Below are 27,594 nucleotides of genomic sequence, written 5' to 3'. Positions count from 1 at the left end.
TTTTGTCTCGCGGCCAGAGCTCGGCACCCGCAGCGGGAGCCTAGCTGTGCGAGCCGGCCCGGGACCCCGCGGTGGGCGTGGCCGGGGCGGTGGGCGTGGTAAGAGACCACGCCCCCCACGGCGAGTCTTTAAAAGCGGGCGCGCGCGCTCCCGCCGGTTTCCTCGATCCGCCCGCGGGTTTGTCCTCGGTTCCCCGGCCTCGCTAGCTCCGCCCGCTCGCCGCGTGCTCCCGCCTCCCTCTCGGGTGAGTCCTAGGCAGCCCGCGCCGCCCTGCGATCCCTGTCATCTCCACCCCTGCTCCCGACGGTGCTCCCACTCATCCTCCTCCCACTTCTGCCCTGGGGTCCTCCAGCACACCTGCTGTCGCCCCATGCCCATCCCTGCCCTGTGACCTCGTGTCCTCGGGGGGCAGGTAAATCATCCCCCCGTGACCTGGGGAAGAGGCGAGCTGGCGAGTTTCCTGTGGCTGCCCAGCTCTTTTTTTTTGTAGCCTTAGGCTCCCTCCCCAGGTCGATTTTCCCCTTGCCTTCGGGTAGGAGGGGGTTAGAAGTTCCGGTGCTCCTGGACCCCGAGTGGGTGTGCATGACCAGGCTGGCCGAGCTTCTCGGGATCTGGGTGGGGGTGCTCTAGGGTGGGTGGTAGGCGCCTCCACAGCCGCCTGCCTCCCCCCAAACCCAGCCCCAGTTCTTCCCCTGCCGCGGAACGGAGCTCCTGGCCATGGCCTTTGTTCGGTGGTCTCTGCCCACCAGGCACGGGATCTTGACTGTAGAAGAAACCCTAGTGCAATTCCAGTGGGTCGTTCCTAGCTTTTCCCGGTACTTTCTACCTTTGAGGTACAACGGGGGATGCAAAATTGCTCGATTGAGAAATTCTGCAACAGGTCCGAAGAGTCACCACCTGGGGTTCAGAGCTGGAGTCTGGTGTAGGCACTCCTGGAGTGGAGGGGAGTGTGCTCTCGGAACTTCTGTCCCCCTTGGAAGCCAGGACGTTGAACCGTGTTTGTTTACATGATTACTCAAAAGTCTGACCTGTTTTGTTTGAACTGAGAACCACGTACATTTTTTTTAAACTTTATAAATGCTTTTTTTTTTTTTAATACAGAAAACAGAACATACTGGATGTAGTAATTTTTTAACTTGGGCAACGAAAATAGTTTAGTTATTGACTTTCCTGATCTGTGTTAAGTCTCTACTTACGTTAAAAATCAAGACTCTAAAAAGGACAACCACAAGGTTGTACCCAGATATCCTTCTACCCAGATTCTTCAAGAAAGTTAACAGGTAGATCTCCAATAAGTCGCACAGTCTCAAAACTGCATACAAGTGGTATTTGTGATCTTACTCTCTACCATTCTCCTGGAGTTGTTACTGATAATTCCATTACTACCTCTCAAGGCTTTTTGGCCCCTGTATTCTTTTTATGGCCAGTAGCCATAGAAGTCTATGTCCCAGGAGTCTTTGGAACACTGTTTACTTAGTTATCTTGAATATGGTTCACTAGTTAACTAATAAGGAAGGAACAGATGAAATGAGGTGCAGTTGTGGGGAGCAGCAGAGATTTGTTAACAGAGTTTGTCCAAAGTTCTTACCATAAATTGTTAGCAGATTCCTCCCGGTGTTTTCAATTTTTTTTTTTTTTTGGCTGATAGGGAATATGCTGGAGACCACACTCAAAGCCGTACTGATTGGAGAACTTTCCTGGTGAAATTGCACAACTGTGGACTTGAGGGAAATCAGATCTTTATCAAAAGATAGCATACATGTTCGTATAGGGCCGGGGGAGGGGGAACAGCAGAAAATGAGACGCTAGGTCCAGGCATAACCCTGTCAATAAATAGTCATGGAGAGCTCGAATCTTTCATTTTTGTTGTTACAATTTAGACGAATCAGATGAAATGGAGGGAGGGAGCCCTCTAAGGGAGAGGAGACTGCATGGGAGGGTAGAGATAAAGGCAGGAATGTGACTCCCGGGTCAGTACCCACCGGGTTCGGTGCCCTTAACAAGTTAACTTACTCTCTGGTCTCAGTTACTTCCTCTTATGAAATGGGTGTAATAGCATACTTGCTGGGTGTGTGTGTGTGTGTGTGTGAAAGGGTAGGGGGTGGGAAGGGAGGGTGTGTGTGTGTGTTGGATTCCTCGTGCTTTTAGACCACAGCCCTGGTGTGTGTGTGTGTGTGTGTATGTGTGTGTGTGTGTGTGTGTGTTGGATTCCTCGTGCTTTTAGACCACATTCTGACTTTCCTGAAACTTGAATGGTTCTTAGTGGAAGTCTTCTGAGAGAGAGCTGGCTTCCCCTGGAACAGCATCTCCCAGACCTTCCCTCCATCTGCAGACCTTCAGAGCTTTCCTCAAGGCTCACCACTGCCTGGACCTGCATTTGCTTGCCACCTCTTGGGTTCTTTTGGTTGGGCGTCACCAGGCATCCTCTCTGTGCCTTAACTCCCTAGGGATCCTTTTTTTGTGTGTCACAGGCCTTTTTACAGTCCTGTGAAGTATCTGGACCTCTACTCTAAATGTGTGCTTTTTTGTTTTGTGGTGTTTGTAGTACTGGGGATCGAACCCAGGACATTGTGAATACTAAGGAAGGAATCTGAGTGGAGCTACAATCAGCCCTTTTGATTTTCCATTATGAGACAAGGTTTTGCAAAGTTTCCAAAGCTGGCCTTGAACGTTAGATTGTCCTGCCATAGTCTCCCAACTAGCTGGGATTACGAGTATGTGCCACTGTGCCTGATCCAAAACGCTTTTAAATCTATAAAAGATAATGTGTGTAGGAATGAGTTAACCAGACCCAGATTTAAAGGAATTGTGTTTCTTACATTAAAAACTTAGATCTAGAGGAGTGTTTCTCATTCGTACTCTGGGAAGCATGGCGCAATTTCTGGTTGTAAGTCCTAGAGGAAGAACCGACCACAATGCATTGCGTGTGAATTATTTTCAAAGACTAGCAGGGTTCTTGCATTCTCATGATCTCCTTGTGTCAACAGTACTAATTAACTGCTTTTGATTAGTAATAGATGGTCAGACAGATTATGATACATGAAGATGAAGGGACTTGACAGTTAACTGTAGGACAGGTTTCCTGGTGGCTTCACCAGAGAAAAATGGAGAGAGAGTGGAATCCAGGATAGCCAAGACTAAGAATCTTTGCCATAGCCAAAGATGACAGTGCCACTATTTCTTTGTGGCTGGCAGTGAGCTTTGTTGGTGTTCTAAGTCACGTTGGTAATTTTGTTTTCATAGTTAATGCACAGTTAATATGTCAGGTCTTCCATCCATAGAATGGGATCATGATAGTGCCTACTTCAGTTAGGATTAAGTTAATAAGCTACTTAACGTGAGTGAAGATGGTAAACATTACAGGAGCATTTGTGATGGCCACTACCTGCTGCGCTACAGACACTGTTGTAAGGGTTTTGCATATATTGTTTAATTTCAGAACCGCTTTATGATATAAACAAGCATTATTGAAATAAGAGAACAAGCAGATGCGACCTAGTCAACCTTTATCGTTTGCCAAATAAGCAGGAATCATAGCATCTAAGTCCATGTAAAGGTCATGAAGATGTTGAATTGTTTGAATAGTGTATCTGGTCATATTCACAGACTGGGGATTGCTATGGCATATGTTGGGTCCAGAGATTACCAGATTTACAGCATAGCTACATTTAATCATAGTATGTGACTGGGCAGGTACTGTTCACATCCATATCAAAAATTTTGCCATACTCCCATTGAAGGCATTGTGGTAACAACATGGACATTATTTAAAACGGAGAGGCCGAGTTTACTCCGTTGAAGGGAGGTTTCTTTCCGTGGTGAAATTAGACTTGGGTTAACAGAGAGGAGAAGGAGTTTTTGTTGGAAGTTACAGTTTGAGTGTGCGTTGACTTCATTGAATGGGTGAATTCTGGGTGGGCAGGAATATATTCCTGGACATGTAATATGGGAACTCAAAGACAGAGAACTCTCGGTGATTTGAATGATCTCAGTCTTTAACGTTCTTCTCAAACAAACAAACAAACAAAAAACGGGGAATTTTAGGGATAGCTTCAAAACGTGAGTGTGCTCTGCTGCTTTGGAAGTCAGTGACCTCAGGAGTCACGCACAGTTGAACTTGGTGCCATGTCCAGGCCCAGTGGTGTTTCTGAAGAGGAGGAGGCCTTAGTGAAGTTGCTGGTCCTCTTCCAGGCCCTTTTACCTGCTGTCTCATTAAATCCTCCTCCGTTTCCAAATTACAGTTCAGAAAGTCGCAGCTCAGAGGTGAAGGACGTTGCTAGGATCCCAGAGGTGGTGACGAAGACCTAAGTATTTCCAATTCTAACTTCCACATTCGGGGTATTGTACCAGAAGTGTCAGTAAGAGGTCTCGAGGTAGTGTGTACTTCAGTTTTCAGGGCAGACATGTTACAGTGATTGTTAGTGCACCACCTGGACCGAACCTGACCTTCCTCAAGGAACGCACTCCAATGATATGCAAGATAAAACCATTTTACTACCTCAGTAAAATGAAAACGGTGCTAAAATTTGTTTCCATCGTGTGTGTGTGTGTGTGTGTGTGTGTGTGTGTGTGTGTGTGTGTGTGGTGTAAACACGTTTGTATGGGTGTGTGCATGTGTGTGTACATGCAGGTAGAGACCAGCAGTCAGAGTTGGGTGTCTACCCTGATCACTGTCTACTTTATTTATTATTTATTTATTTTTGATAAGGTCTCTCACTAACCCTGGAGCTCATGAATTCAGCTATGACGGCTAAGCCAACGAGTTTTAGAGCTCTACCTCTGTTTCCACAGTGTTGATACTGCACACACATGCTGCTGTGGCCAGCTTTTGTGTCCGTACTGGGGATCCGTACTCAGGTTGCTCCCCCGTGAGCCCGTGCCACGGACGCTTTGCTGACTGTGCTGTGTCAACAGCCCTGTTTCCATATTTTTTAAAAAAAATCATTTTGTGTATGTGGATATTCTGCTTGCATGGAGGCATGTGTACGACACAGGTGTGTCTGCTCTCTGAGGAGGCCAGGAGAAGGTGCTGGATGGCCAGAAATGGAGTTACAAAGGTTGTAAGCTGTCATGGGGGTGCTAGGAACTGAACCCAGGTCCTCTGGAAGAGCAGCAAGTGCTTTTAACCACGGAGTCACCTCTCCAGTCTGTTTACGTATCTTTACCACCAAAGTACAAGTCCCTAAAAACAGACACTCTCCCATATAATACTTTTGTGTGTGTGTGTGTACACTTGTGTGTGTGTGGGTGTGTTTGCCCATAGTCCACAGTGTCTTTATTGCTATCCATTTATATTTTTTTGAGACAAGACCTCACCAGGCATGGAGCTCACCATTTGTTTTTAAAAGCTGGACTGGCTGGCTAGAGAGCCCCTGAGATCCTAAAGCCTTCCACCCCTAGCTTTGGAATTATAGTGCACACCATCACCTTTTTATGTGGATGCTGGAGATCTGAACTCAGGTCCTTGTTCATTGCTTACTGAGCCGTCTCTCTAGCCCCTAAATCTGTCTTCAGCTCCTAAACCAATATATGGTATACGGCTGATAGATAATGCCTTGGTTTGGTGCGCTACCCAAAACTGAAGTCTCGTGCATGTGACATGGGTGCTCAGTGAGGCACACCTCCAGCCCCCAGGATGTAGTTGTTGAATTATATTTAGATTGATTATTTCATAAACAGCAAATAATTACACACTTAGAAGCCGCCTCTCCCCCAGATGGATGGATGGATGGAGGGAGGTCAATTGCCTTCATAGGCAAGAGTTAGGAAGATAGAGAGAGAATGGATATATGAGTATTTAGAATGAAGTTTACACATTCCTTTAGGCCTGGTGGCATAGGCCAGTCACCCCGGCTACTTGGAGAGGCTGTGTCAGGAGGATCACAGCCCATGGCCTACCCGAGCTAAGAGCAGGGTCACGGCTAGCTGAAACAACTCGGGGAGACAGTTTAAGTGTCTCAGAATTTTTAAAGAAGTAAATACTAGGCTGGGGGATATAAGTCAGTGGTGGAGCGCTTTGCCTAGCATGCGCAAGGCCCGGGGTTCAGTCCTCAGTAACATCCACAGATGTTGAATATTGTGACATGATGTGAGACACTGTCCTCTGGGTGTCTGCTGCGCAAACACCATCCTACCAAATTCTCAGAGCTCAGTCAAGAAGGCCCCGCTGTCCCCACTTTCCATGAGGGCAGCGGCAGACACCGTGTGGGCTACACGGCTCGGGTTCTCACGGCACAGTTCCTCAGCCAGGGTTTAGTGTTGGAGGGCCAGGGTGAGGAGCTGGCTGTCTTAGAAGCCCGGTGGAATGAGTGGGTAGCAGGTTACCAAGACACAGAAACCGTTCTAGACGCTGTTGTGTTTATTAAGAACATTAGACTAAATAGGTAACTGGAGCAGCAGCAGAAAAAAAAATCTTCAGCTAGGATGACGTGCAGCCTAATTTCTCTTTAATGGCACCTTTCAAATATAAGCGTAGCCAAAAGCTAGTGTATAGGGCAGTGCCATTTATATCCTTTAATTATATCCTTTATTTATATTTATTTTATATATAAAATTATATATAAAAATATAAATATAAATAATAAATACTTATATAAAATATATAATAAATATAAATAATAAGAAACAATTATATATAAATATAAATAATATAAATTATTTATTATAATAATTTATATTATATTTAATTTATATCCTTTAATGAGCCACTGTTCCCCAAATCGGGCTCAAGATGACACTGGCTGGTTAAAAAAAATTCCCCTTTTGAGAGAGCAGACAATAGCCAGGTTTCTAGGGTAACAGTGAAGTGTTTTCCGCGGAAGTGTTGAAGCTGGAAACGTTTAAAGTCTGGGTTTATGCACAGAGCCACGCCAAAAACGTTAGTGTTAGATCAGGTGACTTAAAACCGCCTAAGTGGGGGGCACGGACACTTGAATGCACAGGTCCAGTCCTGAGGTGCCAAAGACAGAATCAGCAGTATAAGAATGACTTGACCCATGGGGCTGGAGAGATGGCTCACTGGTTAAGAGGATTTGGGATTTGGTTCCCAGGACCCACCAGATGTCTCCAAACCAGCTGTTGGTCCAGTTTCAGGGAATCTGTTGCCCCCTTCTGGCCTCTACCGGCATTGCATCCATGTGAACAAAGACGTAGGAGCAGGCAAAAAACCCTCACATATATGAAGTAAAAATAGATCTAAAAAAAGAAAACAAAACACTGAGAATGACTTGACCCATGTGGTCACTTTGCAGGTCTCATTGGTTCCCTAGAGAAGGGTGACTTCACACCAGGTGAGCCAGTCAGCCTCTAGTCAGTAAGGGGTAAGTCTCTTGGATTTGGATTGGTGCTTTAGACCAGGAAGGTTTCGCATACGCGTTGGCATGGAAACCAAGCATTTTCGTCTAGTGCACCGGGCAAATCCTAGTTCCGCGGGCCACAGTGAAAACCCGAGAACGAGAGCGAGAGCAGAAAACCCCGGGGTTTGGCCCACGCCGCACGACGTAGGGAGAGGGATTTCATTTGTGGTCTTAGCGTTCTGTCAAGGAGCCCGTAGGATTTGGGGCAAGGCACGCAGCCCAGACTGCTCGGTGCAGATCCAGTCTGCCGTGATTAATGGCAGCTGTTGTCCAGGAGCGTGGCCAAGAAAAGGAAAAGAAAGAGAAAAACCTGAAGCCTTCCTTGCATTTCTTACAAATGTGCACAGTGATGCCAAGAGCGACAGGGATAGAGGGTTATCATATGTTCTCCTGCCAGATTCGGGTCCCGTCCCCAGGGGTGCAGACCAAATGTGTGAAGTTGAACTTCATTTCTTTAGACAGCCAGTGCTGGGAGTGAGAGCGTTGTTACACTTACGCATTTTAATGTCCGGGAAGGAGGCTTATGAGTGACTGATCAGCTACGGGTTTCCTTGACTTGGTGGTCCTGTGGCTATGATGTTTGGAGGTTGTTTTGTGGGTTTTCTTACCGATGGAAGATTTTATCTTTACAGCATCTCTGTAGTGAGAGCTACCTTCCCCGGTTTATAAGACAAGCCCAACGTTGCAAAAAAAAAAAAAAAAGTCCAAACCAGCCGGTCCCCCTGCTCTTCTTTCCATTGTAGAATGGGTATACATACAAAACAGGGTCACAGGAAGAGCAACTGATGATAGCTACTCGTCCGCTGTCCTAAAACAGAGAGCAGAAATCCCACTGAGGCTTCCTGAGGGCTGTTTTTGCCCTATAACGAAGAAAAGGTTCTTCAAGACTCTTTAGGAAAGCCCTCAAGATGGGTGGGACTTAAATGTCTAGATACACACGATATGAACTGCTAACAAGTGGCCAAGACCGAGATGTTGCAGACTTGAGGAATCAAGGAACATAGTAATCGGAATGTTGTAGAAGGCCTGGGTATTTCCTGAGCTTGGCCATAGTCACAATTGGCTGCAGTGGCATGTACAGGGTGGGTAAGGGCGGACTTATCAGTGAATTTAAAATACCTGTTGCCACATAAAGAAAGGGACATACTAACTCCTTTTTAAAAAAACTAAATCCAGACTGCTTTTCACAGCATAAATGATCAGTTGGGTTTCTTTTGTTTAAAATGTGTCTGAACCTTATCAAGGACAACGTAATCTAACCTTGGTCTTGCTAGAGTTCTCTTTCCTCATTGAGATTGCTCCAGAGATAACAGGATCAAAAGGAAGCTGGCAACCCGGCTGAGACTAAATCGTTGGTGTTTAATATGAGGGACACACCTTGATAACAGGGGTGTCTCAGTAGCCCAGTGATCACCTATAAACCTGGACCGAACCTCTGGCTAGGACTCACGAGGGACCCTCCCTCCAGCAGACACCTCTTGCACCCGTGAGCACTGCAGAACCCAAGTGGGTATCCTTGAAGGCCAGGGCAGTCAGTATTGGCAGTGGCCCTTCAGACTCAAGCCACGGCGGGCTGTTGGAGCTAGCTAGTGTTTTGTGCATTGGGTTAAGTCAGGTGGAAGTTTCAATCACAGTTGCAACAATGAAGTACCTGTTTCCACAGAGAGGATAAAAGATTGAGGCCACATCAAAATGCTGGGCGGAGGGGATGGTCTCACAGCAAGCCTTTAACAGTTACAGACCCTTGGGATGCTTTTATTCCTGTCTGGGCCGAAGTAGGGTTTGGTTTTTGTTTTGTTTTGTTTTTCAAATCAATACCTAGTGCTTAGTGGTCACTAGTGATATCTGTCAAGTGTTTGTGTGGAGCAGTGTTGAACTTGTTTATCTCAAGGAACAGGCTCTGATTTCACAGGGTTTGGAAATTAACTTCAATGGCTCATAAAACCGAGGTGTTCAGGAGAAGTTAAGTATAGCCAAATCAGGGGCTCAGGGATTCGAAGGGTGTCTCTCTTCCTCTAGGTTGGCTCCTTGGGTTCTCTGTTTACAGGAACCAGCCCCTCTATTCCTTATTCACCCCGTTTTAAAGCGCAGCTCTGGGTTTACCTTTCGCTGAGCTGGATTGGCAAGAGGTTTTGTGTTCATACCTGGTTGAGGGTTGCCATGGTGTGAGCGGTTGTTTTGGTCCAGAATTCATGTTGTAACTCAAACTCCCAGTGTTGGGAGGTGGGGCCCAGCAGAAAAACTGAGGACTGAATGGATTAATGCCACTCTAAAAAGGTTCTGGGGGTGGGTTTCTTTCCTTGCTCTTCAGCCGTGTGAGGACAGTGTCCCTGTATTGAAGACACAGTCTTGGAAGCAGAGACCAGGGTCCCACAGCGGACGCCAAGCCTGCCAGCCTCTTGGTCTTGAACCTTCCTGGCTTCAGAACTCTGAAAAATACATTTCTGCTTTTTACCAATCATCCAGACTGAATCTGTCAGAGCGGCACAAACCGGGCTGAGATCAGCAGAGCCAGTGCCGTGGGAATGAGTGCTTTCAAGCTGTGTGTGGTGACGTTCTGTACGGGAATCCCACTTGACATGACCTGTTCTGCTCAGCAAATGACTCTGGCACGATCCCAGGCTCCTAGAAGAGACACTAGACCAAACAAAGACAGTAGGATGCCCGGATTGTTTCTTAGCAGACACCGCACACGCCAGTGCTTTTGAGAAAGTCCAGATATATTCTGGTTGGCTGGAGCCCCGTGTTTGTCTAGCTCAGCGTGTAAGCCCCTTCCTCCTGCCCCGGGGTGTGCGGCTCAGCCTTTCTTGCTGGTGCCTAAGACATGCTTCTGTCCATCAGCCTTGCCTCGGTCCCTCGGCCCCTTGGGTGGCCTACTGTCATATACCAGGAGTAGGTTTTTTTTTTTTTTTTTCTAAAACAGAAGTACTGATGTTTTCAAGAGGATGGGTACACTGGCGATGCACACCCCTGGTCACCATGGCACAGCATGACGTCTCTGCCTTGCTCTGTTTTCTTTTGCTCTAACATACCCGGAGCTGGATTGCATTATCAAGGAGTCTATTTTGGCTGAGAGTTCTGGTGGCTGTGAAGTCTAGGATTGGTTACCACAGAGCTGCGCGCTGTCCCGTGTGCAGCAGAGTGGAAGGGTGTACAGGAAGTGTGTTCATACAGAGCATTGCTTTCTAACAGCCCTCTGTTGTGAGAACCAGTCCATTCCCTCCGGACACACAATAGTGGAACCCCCAGGAGCCAAATACCTACCACAAGGACCATCCCCTCAGGCTGCCACATGGAGAACTTAAATTCCAGAAGGAGTTTGGTGGACACTAATGACACTCCAGTCCTATCCAGTTTCTTACATGCTTGCCTGAATTTTGGCTTGAACTGGTCAGTTTCTAACTCACGTGAGCTGAGAGAGATGTTTCTTCCATGCTACTCTGGACGAAAGTCTAGGGTGGTACCACCAGAAGAGGGATTGTATAAATTGTATACATTTTTAATTGTATAAATATTTAATAAAGGCCTCATTGGGAAACCTTAAAGAGTTCTGGACCCACCTTACTGGTTGTGTGGAAATCCATCCTCCTTTAATGTTCAAGATTGAAGCTTTCCCCCTCCCCCTGCTTATTAGTACTTCCGGTGTGTTCTAATTAGGTTTATATTTGTAAGGAAATGTCAGCTTTTATAACTAGCCGTTTCCTAGAGAGGCAAGCAACACACCCAGAAACTTAGCGGGCAGAGGGTTCCAAATACCCCTCACAAAAGGGCGGGCCAAAAAAAAAGAAAAGTGTTGGGAAAAAGGATGATTCCACTGCGTGTGTACACACCGGTCGGGGGATGTCAGATACAAGGTCCCTTCTTAGCTCAAACAGCTAAGAATGCTGGCACTCGGAAGTGGGGCCATTAGAGGTGTCCCCGGAGGCCAGTTTGTTAAGGAGCATTAGAGACTGATGCCCCTCGGTCATAGGCAATCTGGGATTAATCTTGTATTTCCCATCACATCAGACCCTATTCCCAGATCGCCCCCAACATGCTTCCTCAGTCACTGCTGAGGAGGGGACTTGGTAGCATTTCCTGTAGGCCTGACAAACCCGCCAGAGTTTGGCTGGATTAGGGGACTCTGGGGTGAGTGAAGCGCACAGCAACTAACTTGGCAGCCATCTGGGCGGTTTGTTGTGGTGACCGCGGGGCTGGGTGCTTGCAGTTGTACTAACCACAGACGGTGAGGAGAGCTGCAATTGGCCCGAACAGCCAGCAGGCACATAGAAGCATGCTCATAGCTTACGTACATTACATGTTAAGAATTGAACGTCTTTACAGTGAATGAAGCGTGCATATAGCAAATGACTCTACTTACACGTGAGATTGCCAGCTGAGTGTTTAAAGGGTTCATGAAGAAGCGGGTGTGGGAGGGCCAGCGGCTGCCCCCCCCCCCCCGGGTTAATTCCTGTGGATTCTAGCGGCCTGTTCTGCATTCTACTTGGATGACCCGACTCTTCCACTGAATGCAAGTCCTTTGTCTCCTGGAAAAAGAGGCTGTCCGAGCCAGTTTCCTAATGAGAGCTATAATTTGGGGAGAGACGGGGCTATGCTGGGGGAACGCAGCAGGCCTTTGAAATGCGTGGCTCAGGAAGAAGCAGGATCTGATCCTGCACTTCTCCTGGGCGTGGGGAACTTAGGAGAAGTAAGCGCAGGGCACCCTAACGCATCCTTGCATCCTTGGTTCCGCAGAATGCCTGTCTGGGGCGGTGGAAATAAGTGCGGGGCCTGCGCGAGGACCGTGTACCACGCCGAGGAGGTGCAGTGCGATGGGCGGAGCTTCCACCGCTGCTGCTTCCTGTGCAGTGAGTATCGTCCCCACGAGAACCGTGTATAAAAAGCTCCAGGTTACCTTGTGAAGAAAAATTGACTCCAGCCAAGAGTCGCATTTTAGAGCGGCAAGTCGTTCTTATGTGTCTTGGGTCTTAGGACACTGAGTGCCCGGCCCTCCACTCTGGCCATTTGTCCTCTGCAGTTTGTCACCCGTGTCCCCGTTTCAGTGAGGGCTTGGTGGCGGTTGGCAGTCCGGCACACCCTGTGTGTGTGTGGCTTGGTTTTGATAAGTAAGTTGATCTTGGCTAGTTGGCCGAGTTCCTTTGTGACGTTTTGTTTTGTTTTGTTTTTGGGGGGAGGGTTCGAGACAGGGTTTCTCTGTATTTTGGTGCCTGTCCTGGAACTCACTCTGTAGCCCAGGCTGGCCTCGAACTCACAGAGATCCGCTTGGCTCTGCCTCCGGAGTGCTGGGGTTAAAGGCGTGCGCCACCACCGCCTGGCCATCTGACATGTTCTTAGCATACCGCAGACTGAGGTTCAGTCTATGAGCTTAACTTCAGAAGCTCAAATTTGACCTTCTGTGGTATTGTTAGGTACTAGTGGTTACTGGTATTCTTAATTTGGGAGAGTATAGGACACCGAGGGTCCCTATAGGCATGATGGGAATTATTGTTATTTACATAACAACATATATCTGTGTGCTCTGAAGAGTCAACACCCCCATAATAAAAGAAATAAGAAGAGAGAAACCCCCTTCACAAGACCCAGAAGTCTAAAGTTTCAAAGCAGTAGCTTCATGGCTTGAGAAATCCTCCTCATCAGTCACCATGAGTCAAATGATAGAACTTTCCTTAATGAAGAATCCATGCATGCAGATTCTGCCTTATTTATAGCGTAATACAGTGAGAAGTACTGTATTGTAAACACAGTCTAAAGATAAAGAGTCCATATTTTAAGCATCAATTTACTGGGCCAGGTGTGGTAGCACAGACCTTTTAATCCCAGCACTCAGGAGGCAGAGACAGGCAGATCTCTGAGTTTGAGGCTATCCTGGTCTGCATATCAAGTTCCAAGGCAGCCATGTGACATTGAGGAAACACTGAGACCCTGTCTCCAAAAACTGCTTACATTAAGAATTAAACGTCAGGGGAAAACAAAAACAAAAACCTTTCAAATGTGGTTTGTCTCATCTCCATAGATGCCAACATTTCAAGTTGTCTGGACCAACGTACATACAGTATGACAGCTTCCCAGTAAAAACTAACAGGACGCCGTGCTTACAAAAAGTAAAATTATTACACAGGCACGTTTTTCGTGACTTCATAATGGCTGTTCCTCAGATTTGGTTGAACTGTTTCTTTTCCGAGGCCATGGCTTTTTTCTCTTTGTGATTTTTTTTTTTTTTTAAAAGAGGAATCCATATTTTAACAGGCACGTAACTAAGCAAAATGTTGAAAATCTGAAATGCAAATACTTCCGGAATTGTTCTCATTTTCTTCTAGGTTAAGCCCCGCTGCTTGTACCGTAACAAAATCAGTGTTTATTTACAACTCTTTCCTAATGCTTCTCTCAGCTGACTGAAACCTTACAAGGGAATTCGGGGTCACTTACCAATCTGTGACAATTCACTGCAGAGATCAGGGAAGAGGGTGACACCCCAGGAAATCGTGGTTTTTAAACCTGTGCTGTGGTAACTAATATACATGGGAATTTTTGGCGTTTGCCATCTCGAATTTGAATTTAGGGTCTTGTACTTGCTAGGTAAGTGCTCTATCAGTGAGCAATATCCCCAGCCCTAACATACATGTTCTTGAGGGCAGGTTTCGTATGTACTTACGCTCTATTAAGGCTATTAAGCCTAGAGATTAATAACGTCTAAGCAACTACATGTTAGCACTGAGCCTGAAGCTGCCGTCCACCGTAGCTCTTTTTATTCTTCTAGAGAACACGGTAGTCTAAGATATTAGAAGCCATGGCAAACCAGCCAGCCAGCTGGTCTTCTGTCCACCTCCCTGCCCTCTCTTTTAAGGGGGTGAAATTCCTCTCTCTGTCCCACTAAGCTTTGGTTTCCAGCTGCCAGACCATGCCACCAGTGAGTTCCCTCACAATGTTTTTTGGTTTGGGTTTTTTTTTTTCCCTCCTTCTTCTCAAGCTGATTTGAAGTTTTAGAAAGTGAACTAATGTCTGGATAAAGCCTGATGACATTTGGCAGTTTTATGAAGCGGGGTACGTAGAACTGTCTTGTGGTAAGAAATCCATCAAGAAAGAATGCGTTCTCCTTTGAGACGGGAAACAAATGCTGGACTCAGACCACGTGATGAGTTTCAGACCCGCTCATCACGGCTGGGGAGAAGCTGGAAGGAGGATAGATTATTTCTCATTCTAGACTAGAGATGAACACTAGGCTTTTGCATTGAAAACTTTTTATCTGGAATGTGCTTTTAGGGGAAAGGGAGCCCAGAGGCAACTCCGAGGCACTCGCTACTCTTTCGTTCCTTATCAGGTTGTGATGTAAATATCTGGTATGACACGGCAGAAAGAATGAGCGGTAAAGGTGGGGAGGAAGGCTTTGCTGCTGCCGAGAGGCAGATTCTGTACAGACAACGTTTGACTCTGTGATGCGGAAATTTTGACATTGTTGTGAAGCAGCTCTCGTACATACCACAGAGGAAGGTGACTGAATCTGTAGGTGGAGTGGGCTGGCGTAGATGCTGCCTCATGGCTTCTGGGAAACCACAGGATAAACTGGGAGGGAGCCAGCCTTTGTCATTTGGAGACACCGCTGTTTTAAGTATGTATTATGTATTATGTATTACACACACACACACACACACACACACACACACAGTTAAATGATGTTGAAAAATCTAACTCCCCCCCCTCCACCCCCTTAGTGGTCTGCAGGAAAAATTTAGACAGCACCACAGTGGCAATTCATGATGAAGAGATCTACTGCAAATCTTGCTATGGGAAGAAGTACGGACCGAAAGGCTATGGTTACGGCCAGGGTGCTGGCACGCTCAACATGGACCGTGGTGAGAGGCTGGGCATCAAGCCAGAGAGGTGAGAGAGAATGCTTGTTACTGTCTTAAAAGTGGGTAGTACAGTGGCTGCTGTTCACCAGCCAGGAGCCTGGGAATGTCCACGCATTTAGCTTCAACTAAGCAAGCAAGATGTAACAGAACCTCTACTAAATGCCAGTGTGAACTCTGTGACATTCTTTAATGTCAAAATATTGACAGTTTTGTACTCAAAGTCTTAGTGATTATTGCAGGGACTTCTAGCCCTGGTTTTATCGGGAAACCACAAGTCTCAGGCAAAGTGACTTAAATTAACATTCCATAGCACTTTGGAGAGCGACTATCCTGAAATTAAGTGTCTGAATCACGAGATGGTTCTGGTAGGAAGCTGAGCAGTCCATGGAAAGTCCTTAGTCACTCTTTCCTCAGGAAATTACTGTCCATTAACTTAAAATTGAAACTATTTCCTGTTTCTGATGATTTGAGGGACAAAGGACCAGGGTGCTAATCTGTTCGTTACTTAGTGCTTCATTTCATGTGAGAGGGTTTCATTTGGGACTTCCTCTCCATCTCCTTCCTTCTTCCTCCTTCCCCGATTTTGAAATGGGGTCTCCCTGCGTGGTCCAGGGACTGCCACTGTAGCTCTCGCGGACACTGTTAAAATGTATTGTGCTTTTTACCCACACTTTTTAAGTGCATTCCTGATTCCCAAGGTTTAATCTCAAAATTTTCAAAATACATGTTACCTCTAATCCTTCCCGTCGATGACAACTAATTCCATCCATGACCCCCAAAGTCAGTGTTTGTATGTAGCCATAACTGGAAAAACATGATGACAAAGGGGGTGCTCTTTCTGCCGTTTCTCCCCCTTTCCCGAAATAAGCCAGCTGTGTGCAAGCTGTGTGTGCATGACCTGTGTCCAGCTGTCCAGCTGTACCCCCCCCCCCCCCCCCCCCGTTCCTTCTCGGTGGGGCCACGTTCTGCTCTTCCTTCTTTTCCCAGAAGCCTTTTAATACACAGATGAAAGGGCTGCTTTCACAGGGTCTCCTTGAGAGGTAGCACCAAAGTAAAGAACACTGTCATTTAGACAGGCAGTGTTTTCAGGTCAGGCTTTCAACTTACTGTTTTAGCCCATCAGCAAGTTGTTTAACATCCGAGCCCCCATTTCTCATCTGTGACATGAAGTATCCACACCCTGTGAAGCTGTTAAAAGGCCAGAAGGAGGTGATCTGTGTAAAGTTCTTTTTTCAGTTTTTTTTGAGATAGGGTTTGAGTAGCTCTGGCTATCCTAAAACTAACTCTGTAGACCAGGCTGGCCTTGAACTCACAGAGATCCACCTGCCTCTGCCTCCCGAGTGCTGGGATTAAAGGTGTTCGCCACCACTACCACCTGGCCTGTGTAAAGTTGTTTTTTTGTTTGTTTTAATATTATTTACTTATTATCATGTATACAGTGTTCTGTCTGCATATATGCTCCAGGCCAGAAGAGGGCACCAGATCTCATTATGGATGATTGTGAGCCACCATGTGGTTGCTGGGAATTGAACTCAGGACCTCTGGAAGAGCAGTCAGTGCTCGTAAACTGCTGAGTCATCTCTCTAGCACCCCTGTGTAAAGTTCTTAAGGATATATTTGGAATTTTTTTCTTGGGACTCAAATCTTCAAGTGTTAGATGTCATTTTTTTTAGTAAGTTTTTAACTATCACTTTAAAAAGTAACTGTATCAGTAGGTTGTGGAAATGATTTGAATGTACACCATTAAGTACAACTGAAGAAACATGCCGTGATTTCATACTCTGAATCAGACAGACAGACAGACAGACACACACACACAGATTGAAAGATTCGTGTAGAAAACTCCTAAGTGACTCTAATACAGAGTGAAGAGAGATGAAGGAGCAGGCAAAGTCTTTGAAAATTTATTTAATAAAAAAATCAGCATTTCTATATTAAAATTTGATTCATGTGTGTGCTTTAACAATGTATTACACAGTCCTGCAGTACACCTGCCAACTTCAGGTTCTAAAAGGCCCCTGTGGCCAAGAGGATGTTTAGCATATTTTAGTGTGCCTGCTTATGAATGGGGGAAATAATTCTGCTAAATATGACTTACCCTCATAACCTGTAAGTAGTGACAAAAATACCACCTTGCCACAAGAAAATGTAAAAACCAAAACAGAGAGTAGCAGGGAATTTCCAGAAGTATTTCCCATGAAGAAAATAGCTGACTCACACTTCACCTGCCAAAGATATACTGAGCAAATAATCTGTAAAATATGTCTCCCTTTCGTAGTTATGAATGACTTAGACCAGCAATGTGTTTGCAGGTATTTTTACCTCCAGAATAGCTTAGTGTCGACTTTGCCATCTCCTGTGAAATACAGAGCTAGCAATGATCAAATTGGATTAATGACTGTGGGGGAGACAGAACTGCTTAGGGCAGCGCTAAGGATTTCATCAATTCTGTTCACACTCAGGGAAAGATACTCAAGTTCCGGCTTGGGCTTGACTTCCAGCCCTGATGAATCCGTACACAGGCTAGGTCAGTCAGTCCAGCTGAGCACCTGGGCTCTTCCTTTACTCTGCTGGCTGCCGCACCCCGCAGACTTCTGACATGGTCACGGGACAGTGCTCCTCCTCCGTTAGCTTGCAAGACATTTGGGGAAATGTGGCCTCATTCATTCTTTCTCCCTTTCCTCAAGCGCTCAGCCTCACAGGCCTACAACAAACCCAAACACTTCTAAATTTGCCCAGAAATATGGAGGTGCTGAGAAGTGTTCCAGGTGTGGGGATTCTGTCTATGCTGCCGAGAAGATAATCGGAGCTGGAAAGGTATATAAGCTGCTGTTTCTCACTGGTCACTGTAAGCTCCCCACCCCTGCCCCACCCATTTCCATTTCTTACTGGTAACTGTAAACCCCACCCCCATCCCAACCCCACTCCTACCCCTCCCCCCACACCCATTTCCATTTCTCACTTAGATTAAGCTTTTCCAACTGAATTCCCTTCAGAATCACTAATTTATGGAAGTGATAGCCATGCTCAGCCATCATGTTTAAAGGAACTTTCTCATCAGGCGGGTTCTCTCCAAAGGCCAAACTGCGAGCATCCTGCTTTGTCCAGGTTCTGCAGTATAATCAGGGCTGGGACATCAGATGGTCCAGTTATCTGGATTTAAAGAAATCACCACTTCATTCCTTTAAGGTGCTAAACTTTCATCCAGGAAGATGGCAACTTCAAAGGAGCAGACTGGGTTTGCGGCAAGGCTAGAGCCTGCTCCCAGGCAAACTGCCCTTTATGGGTGCTCAGAATATGGGCAGGGAGGACGGCCAGGTCTGGCTTTCTAGCTGACCAAATGGTAGCATGAGGAACTTGCTTGTGGGCTGATTTTCCCCAGCCACTTGCTGCATTAATCAGACCAAAGGAAACAAGCCTCTTAAACGTCCTAACACATCTGTCTCTTCCAGCCCTGGCACAAAAACTGCTTCCGATGTGCCAAGTGTGGGAAGAGCCTTGAATCTACAACTCTGACTGAGAAAGAAGGTGAAATCTATTGTAAAGGTAAAATTCCTTTGTTTCGGCTCTCCAACGTATCTCACAACCTTCTAGGTTGATGGGGCATCTGATATAAGAGCCCTGAACTGGTGGAGTGTCGCTGTTTGAAAATCAGATGCAGAGGGAGATGTGTGTGACAGGGAGTGCACTCTCCCATTCCTCTGTGTAACTCCCACAGGGCTGGGAATTTGGCCGAACAGTAAAGTGCTTGTGGAGCACATTCACAAGGCTGAGCCCCGTCCTCAGCACGGCCTCCCCAACAGCCTTGACTTCCTGCTTTAAAGCAAAAACATTTGAGCGTATGAAGATAACAGACCTATAACTTAGCAGGACTTCATGTTTATAACTCAGCAGGACCGAACTACACTGCAGTGGAAATTCCTGGCCTTGCTTCACACAAGGATGCTTGTAACCGTGTACACTTTAGATCTTACACTGACCTCTGACAGAGTCTACAGTTGGCTTTGAAGTTTATGGACATTTGTCTCCAGCGGGGGGAGCAACAGTTAAGAACTCCGACTAACTCTCCCTCTCCTCTGTAGGGTGCTATGCAAAGAACTTTGGGCCCAAGGGATTTGGCTATGGTCAAGGAGCAGGGGCCCTTGTTCATGCGCAGTGATGGTGTGAACCCAGAACGAGGCACCGCACACGGAATCTTCACCACCAACACAGATGGCCTTCCAGCACTCACTACTGTGAAACTCGACCAGCACCGTGCACCACACCCCTACCTGCACAGGCGGGCTGGACGAAACAGCACTGTGCTCGCTCGCTCGCTCGCTCATTCGCTAGCATTTAAGAGCATCTCTTTTACATCTGAAATAAAGTTTCGGCTTGATCTGGGTACTGTCTCTCAGTTAACCTTTTGGAGGAGCTGTTGTGATTTTAGTTCCTTCCTCCAAAGGAACCAAATTTTGAGATTTAAAAAAAAAAAAAAAAAAAAAGTGTTAAAAAGGCAATCGTCTCCTTTCGGCGCTAGGCTAACATTTACACTGTGGAAGTTGAAGAAGGCTTTAAAAAATCATTTTTGAGAATCTCGTATCTATACAGAAAGTGCAATCGTATCACTCCTAACACATCGCCCCCCAGATGTCATGGTTCTTGTTTTGAGGTGCCCTCCATCAGCTCTCCTTGAGGAGCTACTGGCCATTAGTAGCTGCTTGGGGTGGGAGTGGGCTTTCATTCTCTCTTGAAGGTATGGCCACTAGCAGGTTCCCATGTTCCCACACCCACACACACTCACGGGCAGATCCTTGTATCAGTCAAGCTGCATCAGCTCACGGCTGCCAGGCATCGCATCTCAGAGGCGGCAGGCACCACTGCAGCTCCTCTTCCCCTTCTGCCCGCTACAGTCTGGTGGTAGGTACTCCTCTTCAATGGGACAGTTGTGGAGGCCGGCCCACAGAGGTTTCCTGGTGAGATCTGAGCTTGCTTTACCCAGCAGGGCTGCATAGGGGATGACTTGACCACATGCGTGGTTTCCAGGTGTGTGGAAGGGTCTGCACTTGGCTGTCTGTGCGCTTTGATCTAGCAAGGGGGAGGTCTTTTGCCTCTCCCCTTGGCATTGTTATAAAAAGCCCTTTTGAAGAGACAGAAGGGGCCGGTGGATTTTGATCCAGGTCCTCCCAAAGCTATCCTGTGTTTCTGTCTGTCTCATCTCCACTATCTTTCTATCTACAAATTCCTTACGCCTCTCTCCTTCTCATAGGAACCCTGTTAAAGGTGGGAGCTGGCCTCCCAGAGACAGTTCCCCAAGTGTAGGTGGAAACTATCTTCATTAGGATCACTGGGGTACGCGGCGAGGACTAGCAAGATGGCTCGGTGAATGTGCAAGCGTAAGTTTGGCTGGGTCCCCAGCACCCAGACAGAAGCTTCTGCAGCAGTATACATCTGTGACCCTGGGGTTCGGGGGAGAGGTCCCTGGAGCTCACTGACCAGCTAGACCAGCCGAACTGATGAGCTCCAGGTCCAGAGACCCTGTCTTGAAAATAAAGTGATCCAGCCAGACACTGGACATCCACTTCTGGCCTCCACACAGTGTTGGGGGAGGGGGGATTCCACTGTCCTTAGGACAACGTCTGCTGCTCCCATGGCACAGCAGGTCTCCACCCCACAGGCAGGACTCTAAGGAAAGCACTGCTGGGGCTCTGGCTAGTGTACTTCACACAGAAGGAAGGCTATCACTAAACTGCGCCATGCTCTAGCTTTGCCGGACACATTTTAAAATCAAGACCAAAAAGGATAAACTTTCCAAGAACTTATCTGAATTCCAAAACAAAGCTCAAGATGTTTATAATACAAAAATCTAGCAGTAATAAAAAAAATTACTAGGCATGAAAAGGGGGAACCCACTAAAACCACACCATCAATGACAAGGAAGGAAACTACCAAAAGTCATCAAAACAAGCAGAGATGTGAGGAAAAAAAAAGAAAAAGGTGAGGAGGTTATGGAAACACCTATATATTTTCAAAGAGAAAAGAAACTTCCAAATCAGACATTACAGCTAAAAAACTACAAAGTACAAGGTGAAAATACTGAGTAATAGTAATGGGGGATTAGACAGCAGGAAAAATCCCCGGACAGTGACAGAAACCATCCAAACAGAAAAGAGCACTTACGCAGCCATGGAACTTGGTGACCTCTCACAGGACCTGCTACCTTGCTACCCAAGAGAGTTGCAGGCCTAACTGAAATTTTCCAATTTGGTGAAGCTGTAAATCAATAGAACCACGCAGCTGTGTATTTGGTAAAACTGTACATTTATATAGCCAAGCCACAGTGAACCTTTCTGATGACATAAATGCAAATAACTAGGAATTAAAATGCTGTCACCTATTAGAACTGCATCAGGCAAGGTGTGGCGATGCACGTTTAAAAGCCCTGCTACCTGGGAAGCAGAGGCAGGTGGATTCCAAGTTCATAGCCAGCTTGGGCAACAAAGCAAAAGCTCTTCAATTCTAGTAACGTGTGATGACAAATAGAGACTAATCTGAGTAAAGTCATTTAGCAGAACACCCATCCAGTGCAGAGGTGAGGGCTTTCTAAGAGCCAGATCAGGTTTCTTTGAGTTTGTGACTTAGACCAGCACTGGGTATTTTACTTGCAACTATAGACTTTCTATTTGAAAAGTCACAAATATATTTAACAGACATGTAAGCACTTGGTGAAGCTAAGGAACTCTATAGACTAACCCAAGCACCCAGCCACCTCACAGACAAGGCCTACCAGTATGCAGGGGCTGGTCAGGACGTCAAAGTGAAGGGCAAAGCACCAGAGCGCCTCTGTTTCATGTCAAAGGGATTACGAACTGAGTGTTAGTCCAGCCTGCAACTACTGATTTACCACCAGCCTCAGACCGCAGGGAAACACAGGACTGATGGGCAGGGGGCTCATCATCATTTTGCCTTTTAAATCTGCAAAGATGCCTTCTTTGCCACGCCTAGCATCTGAAGTGACCGGGATCAAAATTCATCGCTATCACTTTGCATTATGTTATTATAAGGCTTTAGACACACTTACATTCAAAATCTATATTCATATACTTCCTGAGGTCCTCATTAACTCCACGGAATCCAAAATATGCTAAGAAAAAAAATGTATCTTTAAATTGAAAAAGAATCTCTCTCTCTCTCTCTCTCTCTCTGTCTCTCTCTCTCTCTCTCTCTCTCACACACACACACACACACACACACACACACACACAGAAATTTTAGAATACCACCAGTTTTACTCACTTATGCAAATTCCTATAAAATCCCATAGCACTTGACTCCAATCTGATCAAGACAGAAATATAGAATCTTTACAGATCACAGTTTCATCAATTTCTTCTAAGTGAATTGAGCAACCACCACATGTAAGAGTCAATATTTATTTTGATTAATATTTTACAAAATTTTGACAGGTTTAATTTATGTAAGGAGGACTAATTATTAAACACTTTACAAGTTTTTCTTTCCACAGAGTAACACAATAAGTAGCAAAATAATACTTGGCACAGTTATAAATAAAGAAAATATAAAATAAAAATATTCATAGCTTAAGTCGGATGCATTTTTATGCCTAGTATTTAAAATAAACTCCTACAAACAACGAAAATATGGATGAAAAACCTCCAAAGAATTCACGCTCTGGCTGAGAATCCGGCTGAGCAGCAAGAACTGCCCTCAGAGCGCTGCCCCCACAGAGCCTGAGAGCTGGGTTAAACTGCCCCTCACGAGACCTCCAAGTAACAGAAGATGCTGCGCAGAGGCCTCCGGGCCCTCGGACAATTCTGCTACAGACTCATGGAGACTATGAAATGGTTAGTACTAAAAGCATCTCCTTGCAAATATTTTCCATGTAATTACACATCTACAGGGTTTGTCTGCTTGACTGAGAAGCATCTCTTTTTACACTGAAGGAATATTGTACCACAAAGAAAGAACATGGTAACAACATTCTTATTCAAACAGAGGACCACCATAATCTTTAACTGTTGGTAAAAATGTATCTGATAAAAATTGCAACTGAGTCTTCGTGTGAAGTGACTCGAAATACAAAATTAAAACAAATCCTAGCATTTTATAAATAACATTTGAATTTAAAAATTACCTAAAATTTCCCCCCGTTATTAGCCAAAACTAGCAAGGACATTTGTACAGTTGACCAATTTTTTTACATTCTATGACAAAATGGTACAATGCTATTACCACCCCACACCCGTCTCTTCCCTTTTCAAAAATAAAGTACATATGCCAATTCTAATATTAAAACCCTCAAATATAATAAGGGTCATATTTTGGGGGGGGTGACTTATGATCAAAGAAATTACTATAAAAATGGTAGTACTTGGAAATACTGAACATCAACTATATACATCTTCACTGCTCCTCTTACTAAGGCAAGGGGCGGGTATACCACTAGATTGCTTGAATACCTGTAACCAGCATTTTACAGGGAATACTAATTTTACCTAGCACTGGACATGCAGTGAACTTGCAGGGTATAGTGCCTATTAACAGCAATATTGAACATCACTAGAAGCTCATTGATGGATCTCCCTTTTCTTTTTGGTTGGACAAAATGAAATGAGCAGCTTTAAAAACACTAATACATATAGACACAAAGAGAAAACTATTTGATAAATTATTTATATACACATACACATTCTTTACACTGGTCTAGGATCTGTCTCAGTCTGCCCCCTCCTCCATCCCCCACAGGTTGCTCGAACCACAGTTTGCTCCAGCATTTAAGAGGACTCAACCAAGTCTCCCTGTAAACAGTATTCATGAGGGTGTGGAAATGCTGCCACAGAACTTGATCAGTGCGTCACATTGAACAGTAAAATCAGAGACTGTGTCAGAAAGTGTTACAAACTTCAAAACATACTCAAGATTGGAAAAACTAAAACAACCCTGGGGTTTGAATTCTACTTTCTGATAGGTCATTAAAAAAAAAAAAAAAAGAATATTCCATTAGCTTTTCGTTTATTCACATGTGCTATGTACAGAGATCATGCTCCATCTTTAGCTTAAACTCCATTATTTTGTCTACAATTTATTTTTCAGCTCAGAATTTAAAAAGAAGCATATCCACTTATCTCTATTAGTAAGAATTTTGCATTAGCTTATTTGTTTTGCCTCTTGTTGAAAATCCACCTCAACTCTTAAAAAAATTGGGCTGTTTTGCACATGAAAAGAAATCCTAATTTATGCTTCACTGGACAGTATCTGCTAGTATACAATCTATGCAGTGTAACATGCACTTAGTAGGGCTTTAAATTTCAACAAAATAGTATGACTTAGTATACTCATGCAAGTGCTTTATTATCAGACCGTGAGACCTCAGAGCAAGGTTACTAGAAATTCTTTCACCGAGCTAGAAATCAGCCGGCAGTGCACCAGCTGGTGGAAACAGAAGAGCACGCACATTTCCGTGACATTATTTCCCTGTGCCTTGAGAACACAGTACAGTAGATCTCTAATAAAACCACATGATTTCATCACAGTATTTACATGTACATCTAAAATGTACATAATACCAGTCAGCAATTTAAGACAATTCTCCTGGAATTAGATACAATACTCTTATAAGTACTGCATAATACAATTTAGCTGTATAACATAAATTTAGTTTTAGTTATAACAACAATTTATCCTTGGTATGCCATCTCTAGTAACAGAATAAGTTCACTTTTTCATGACAAATGTTATGAGAACAAAACCAAAAAGTTGAGTATGTGATGAATTCCTAAATTAAGAACCATGACAATTCTTTTTATGATCTTTATTCTTCCTAGAAGTGGCAGTGTGTTCTGTCCATGTTTGCTTTTGTTAATAAAAGTATTGAAAAAAAGACTGTAAAAGTCACTGTTAGCCCTACATACAGCATGCTTTTTGTTCCAAGGATGTGGATTCGAGTGAGAGAGAGACACGGACAGACACAATCTTCAGGCACCACTCAGCAATATTGTTTCACAGGATAAAGACGCTGCTACACGAGCTGGTACCCAGATCCTGATATTTGGTCATATTCTATGGTATACTGCCTGGTCCAGTCCACGATAACAGGACGAAAGAGGCCACAGCATCGAAATTCAAAGAAGTCTATAATATTCCTTACACATCCATGGCTAAAATCAGACCCCAAAAGAAAGAGACTTCAGTTAGTATGAATGACTTAATATAACTTTTCATGTTAACACTTTTTTCTAAGCTTAAAACTTCAGGCTGCTCTCAAGAAAGAAGTATCACTGCAAACAGACAGGCTTGCTTTCACGTCTCTCCACAGCTCTATCAGCATTTGTCCTTTCTTCTGCTACTTTAAAACACTACACAAGTATACTTTAAAGTGACCCAACCACTTCACTCCCATGCCATACTCACTGTTTGCTCCTAAACACACACACACGCACACACAAACACACACAACAGCAAAAACATCAACTAAAAGCACACTCCCTTGATTACTGGCTCTTTGCCAATGAACCAAACTATGTCCCAAACTGAGAAAAGAAGTCAAAGTGAGGAAAACTATATACAGTATGAACCTGACAATGGGCTTTAATAAAAGTAACAATGGATAAAGAATGTCAGGGGAGCTCAGGGGCTTTACGTCTTCAGTAACACTTGGAAAAGCAGTCCATTTCCACCTTATATGTAATAACTGTACCTCTATAAGAGTTTTCATTTTTATGTAAAAGTTGTCTCCCTTCCAGAAGCATGCAATAACTAATCATACTAGAGAAGCTTTGAAGGTGGGTAAGAGCTTACACAAAATTCAGTTTTAAATATTGCACAAAATTAGGGCACTACTACTTCTAAGCATCAGGCTAGAGGTTAAAATTTTACAGTGTATATATATTAAGAGTAAAATGTGTACTCAGTTAATGTGCCAGATTCTACATCATGGTGTTCAGTAATATTAAACCTTTTCTAAGCACAGCTAAAAGAAACACCCCTCCTTCAGATGCTGTTCTTCAGAAAACACTCTCCTCTGACGGAGTTTGTTTCTAACGAAGCATCAGCACAGGGAACACTGCGTTTGGGAATGTGTACCTACTTGAACGGGCTCTCAATCGATGTCGTCGTGACTTTGAAGTGCTTGTACCTCCTGGCGTTCATTCTCTCGTTTGTAGTAATGCCTAAGCATGTTATCTAAGAAGAAGAAAGAGCAGCCCGTCAGCCCTTCTGAATAGTTAATGTAAGCACAGAATAAAAAAGACACAATCTGTGTTTGGTTTTCCAGAGGAGATCATCAAGCTAGTTCACACACATCACGGTAACTGTGAAAAGCAGCCAATTAAATATGAAAAGACTTTTATTGAACACTGCATGTATACTAACAGACACTATGAACACAGACTGCCTCCCCCAACAGATTCGTAGTTAAATTCTTTTTAAATATGCCTGTCATCCTAGTATTCAAAAAGCTGAGGCAGGAAGATCCCAAATTCAGAGTCCACCTGGTCTACAAAGTGATACTGTCCCCAAAAACCGAAGAGGAGGAGGAGATCTCTTAAAGGTTTTTGAATAAATACTAGTATTTGTACATAATAAAACAGTATCATTAAAATAAAGAGAAAATCAATAGTATCACAATGTAAATTCACACATGTCCAACTGCAAGTATCTTCATCAGGAGTAAAAATTTCTGCTAAAAGCAGAGTATGAGGGGGAAAGAAGTCAGAAAGGCAAAGCAAATAAACCCAAACTGATCCCTAACAATCCACAGTGTCTAGAAAGAGAAGTTTTACCCCAGGGAAAAGCACTTGCGCATACCTGGTACATCTGACACATGAGTAACACGGCCACCCACATGAAGTGAAACACGCTGTTCAGGAACATCCAAAACATCCAAGGGGAGCACGTGGCGATCTGAGTAATGTATGTCCAAAATCCATCCTTGGTGTAAGTGGTCTCACAGTGAAGTCCCCAGTCTAAACGCAGAAGACAGGTGACACAATTACTCTTCCAGTCACCTCAGGTGTTAGGGTGACACCACTAAGGAACGGGATCTAATCAGATTTAATTCATGACATAGAATAGCAAGTGTTTTTATAATCTTAGTAATTCCCTAACACCAATAAAAAATATACCAGAGCAAAAACTCGGCACACAGCTGGTAAACTTCAAAAGAAATTCCTGTCTGATAAGAATAAGCAGAGTATTATTCCCAGCCCTGGAGAGAACGTGGTCTTTAAACGAGATCATGAGCTGCTTTTGGTGGATGGCGGAGCACATGAGTCACAACAGGCACCTCAGTAAGGTGGGATTTCTCTAACACAAAATCTGGCATAAAGAATTAGTAATACAAATGATGACTTTTGTTGGTAGGAAAGTGTTCTCTGTTAGGTATGTTGATC

At 44.7% G+C, this 27,594-nt stretch overlaps 2 protein-coding genes across 3 annotated transcripts in view; one reads left to right on the top strand and one right to left on the bottom strand.

The window, feature by feature from the left end:
• The first annotated feature begins 156 nt into the window (after positions 1-156).
• Positions 157-19,589, top strand: Csrp2 (cysteine and glycine rich protein 2). Its single transcript, XM_059245216.1, has 6 exons — positions 157-244; positions 12,090-12,202; positions 15,065-15,233; positions 17,893-18,022; positions 18,658-18,751; positions 19,288-19,589. The coding sequence occupies exons 2-6, from the start codon at positions 12,091-12,093 to the stop codon at positions 19,362-19,364; spliced, it is 582 nt and encodes a 193-aa protein (XP_059101199.1). The 5' UTR covers positions 157-244; position 12,090; the 3' UTR covers positions 19,365-19,589.
• Positions 19,590-22,603: 3,014 nt separating this feature from the next.
• Zdhhc17 (zinc finger DHHC-type palmitoyltransferase 17) overlaps positions 22,604-27,594 on the bottom strand; it is a 68,558-nt gene continuing 63,567 nt past the window's right edge. For both annotated transcript variants that reach the window (XM_059245255.1, XM_059245256.1), the window contains 3 exons: positions 27,011-27,168; positions 26,292-26,386; positions 22,604-25,362 (listed from right to left, as the gene is read on the bottom strand). In XM_059245255.1, coding sequence (XP_059101238.1) covers positions 25,224-25,362; positions 26,292-26,386; positions 27,011-27,168 — 392 coding nt within the window. In that variant the 3' untranslated portion in view covers positions 22,604-25,223. The remainder of the gene's footprint in view (positions 25,363-26,291; positions 26,387-27,010; positions 27,169-27,594) is intronic.

Source organism: Peromyscus eremicus, chromosome 18, assembly GCF_949786415.1.
Source record: "Peromyscus eremicus chromosome 18, PerEre_H2_v1, whole genome shotgun sequence".
NCBI classification, from domain to species: domain Eukaryota; kingdom Metazoa; phylum Chordata; class Mammalia; order Rodentia; family Cricetidae; genus Peromyscus; species Peromyscus eremicus.
Note: the sequence above shows the minus strand (reverse complement) of the source record. Positions and strands in the feature narration are given on the sequence as shown.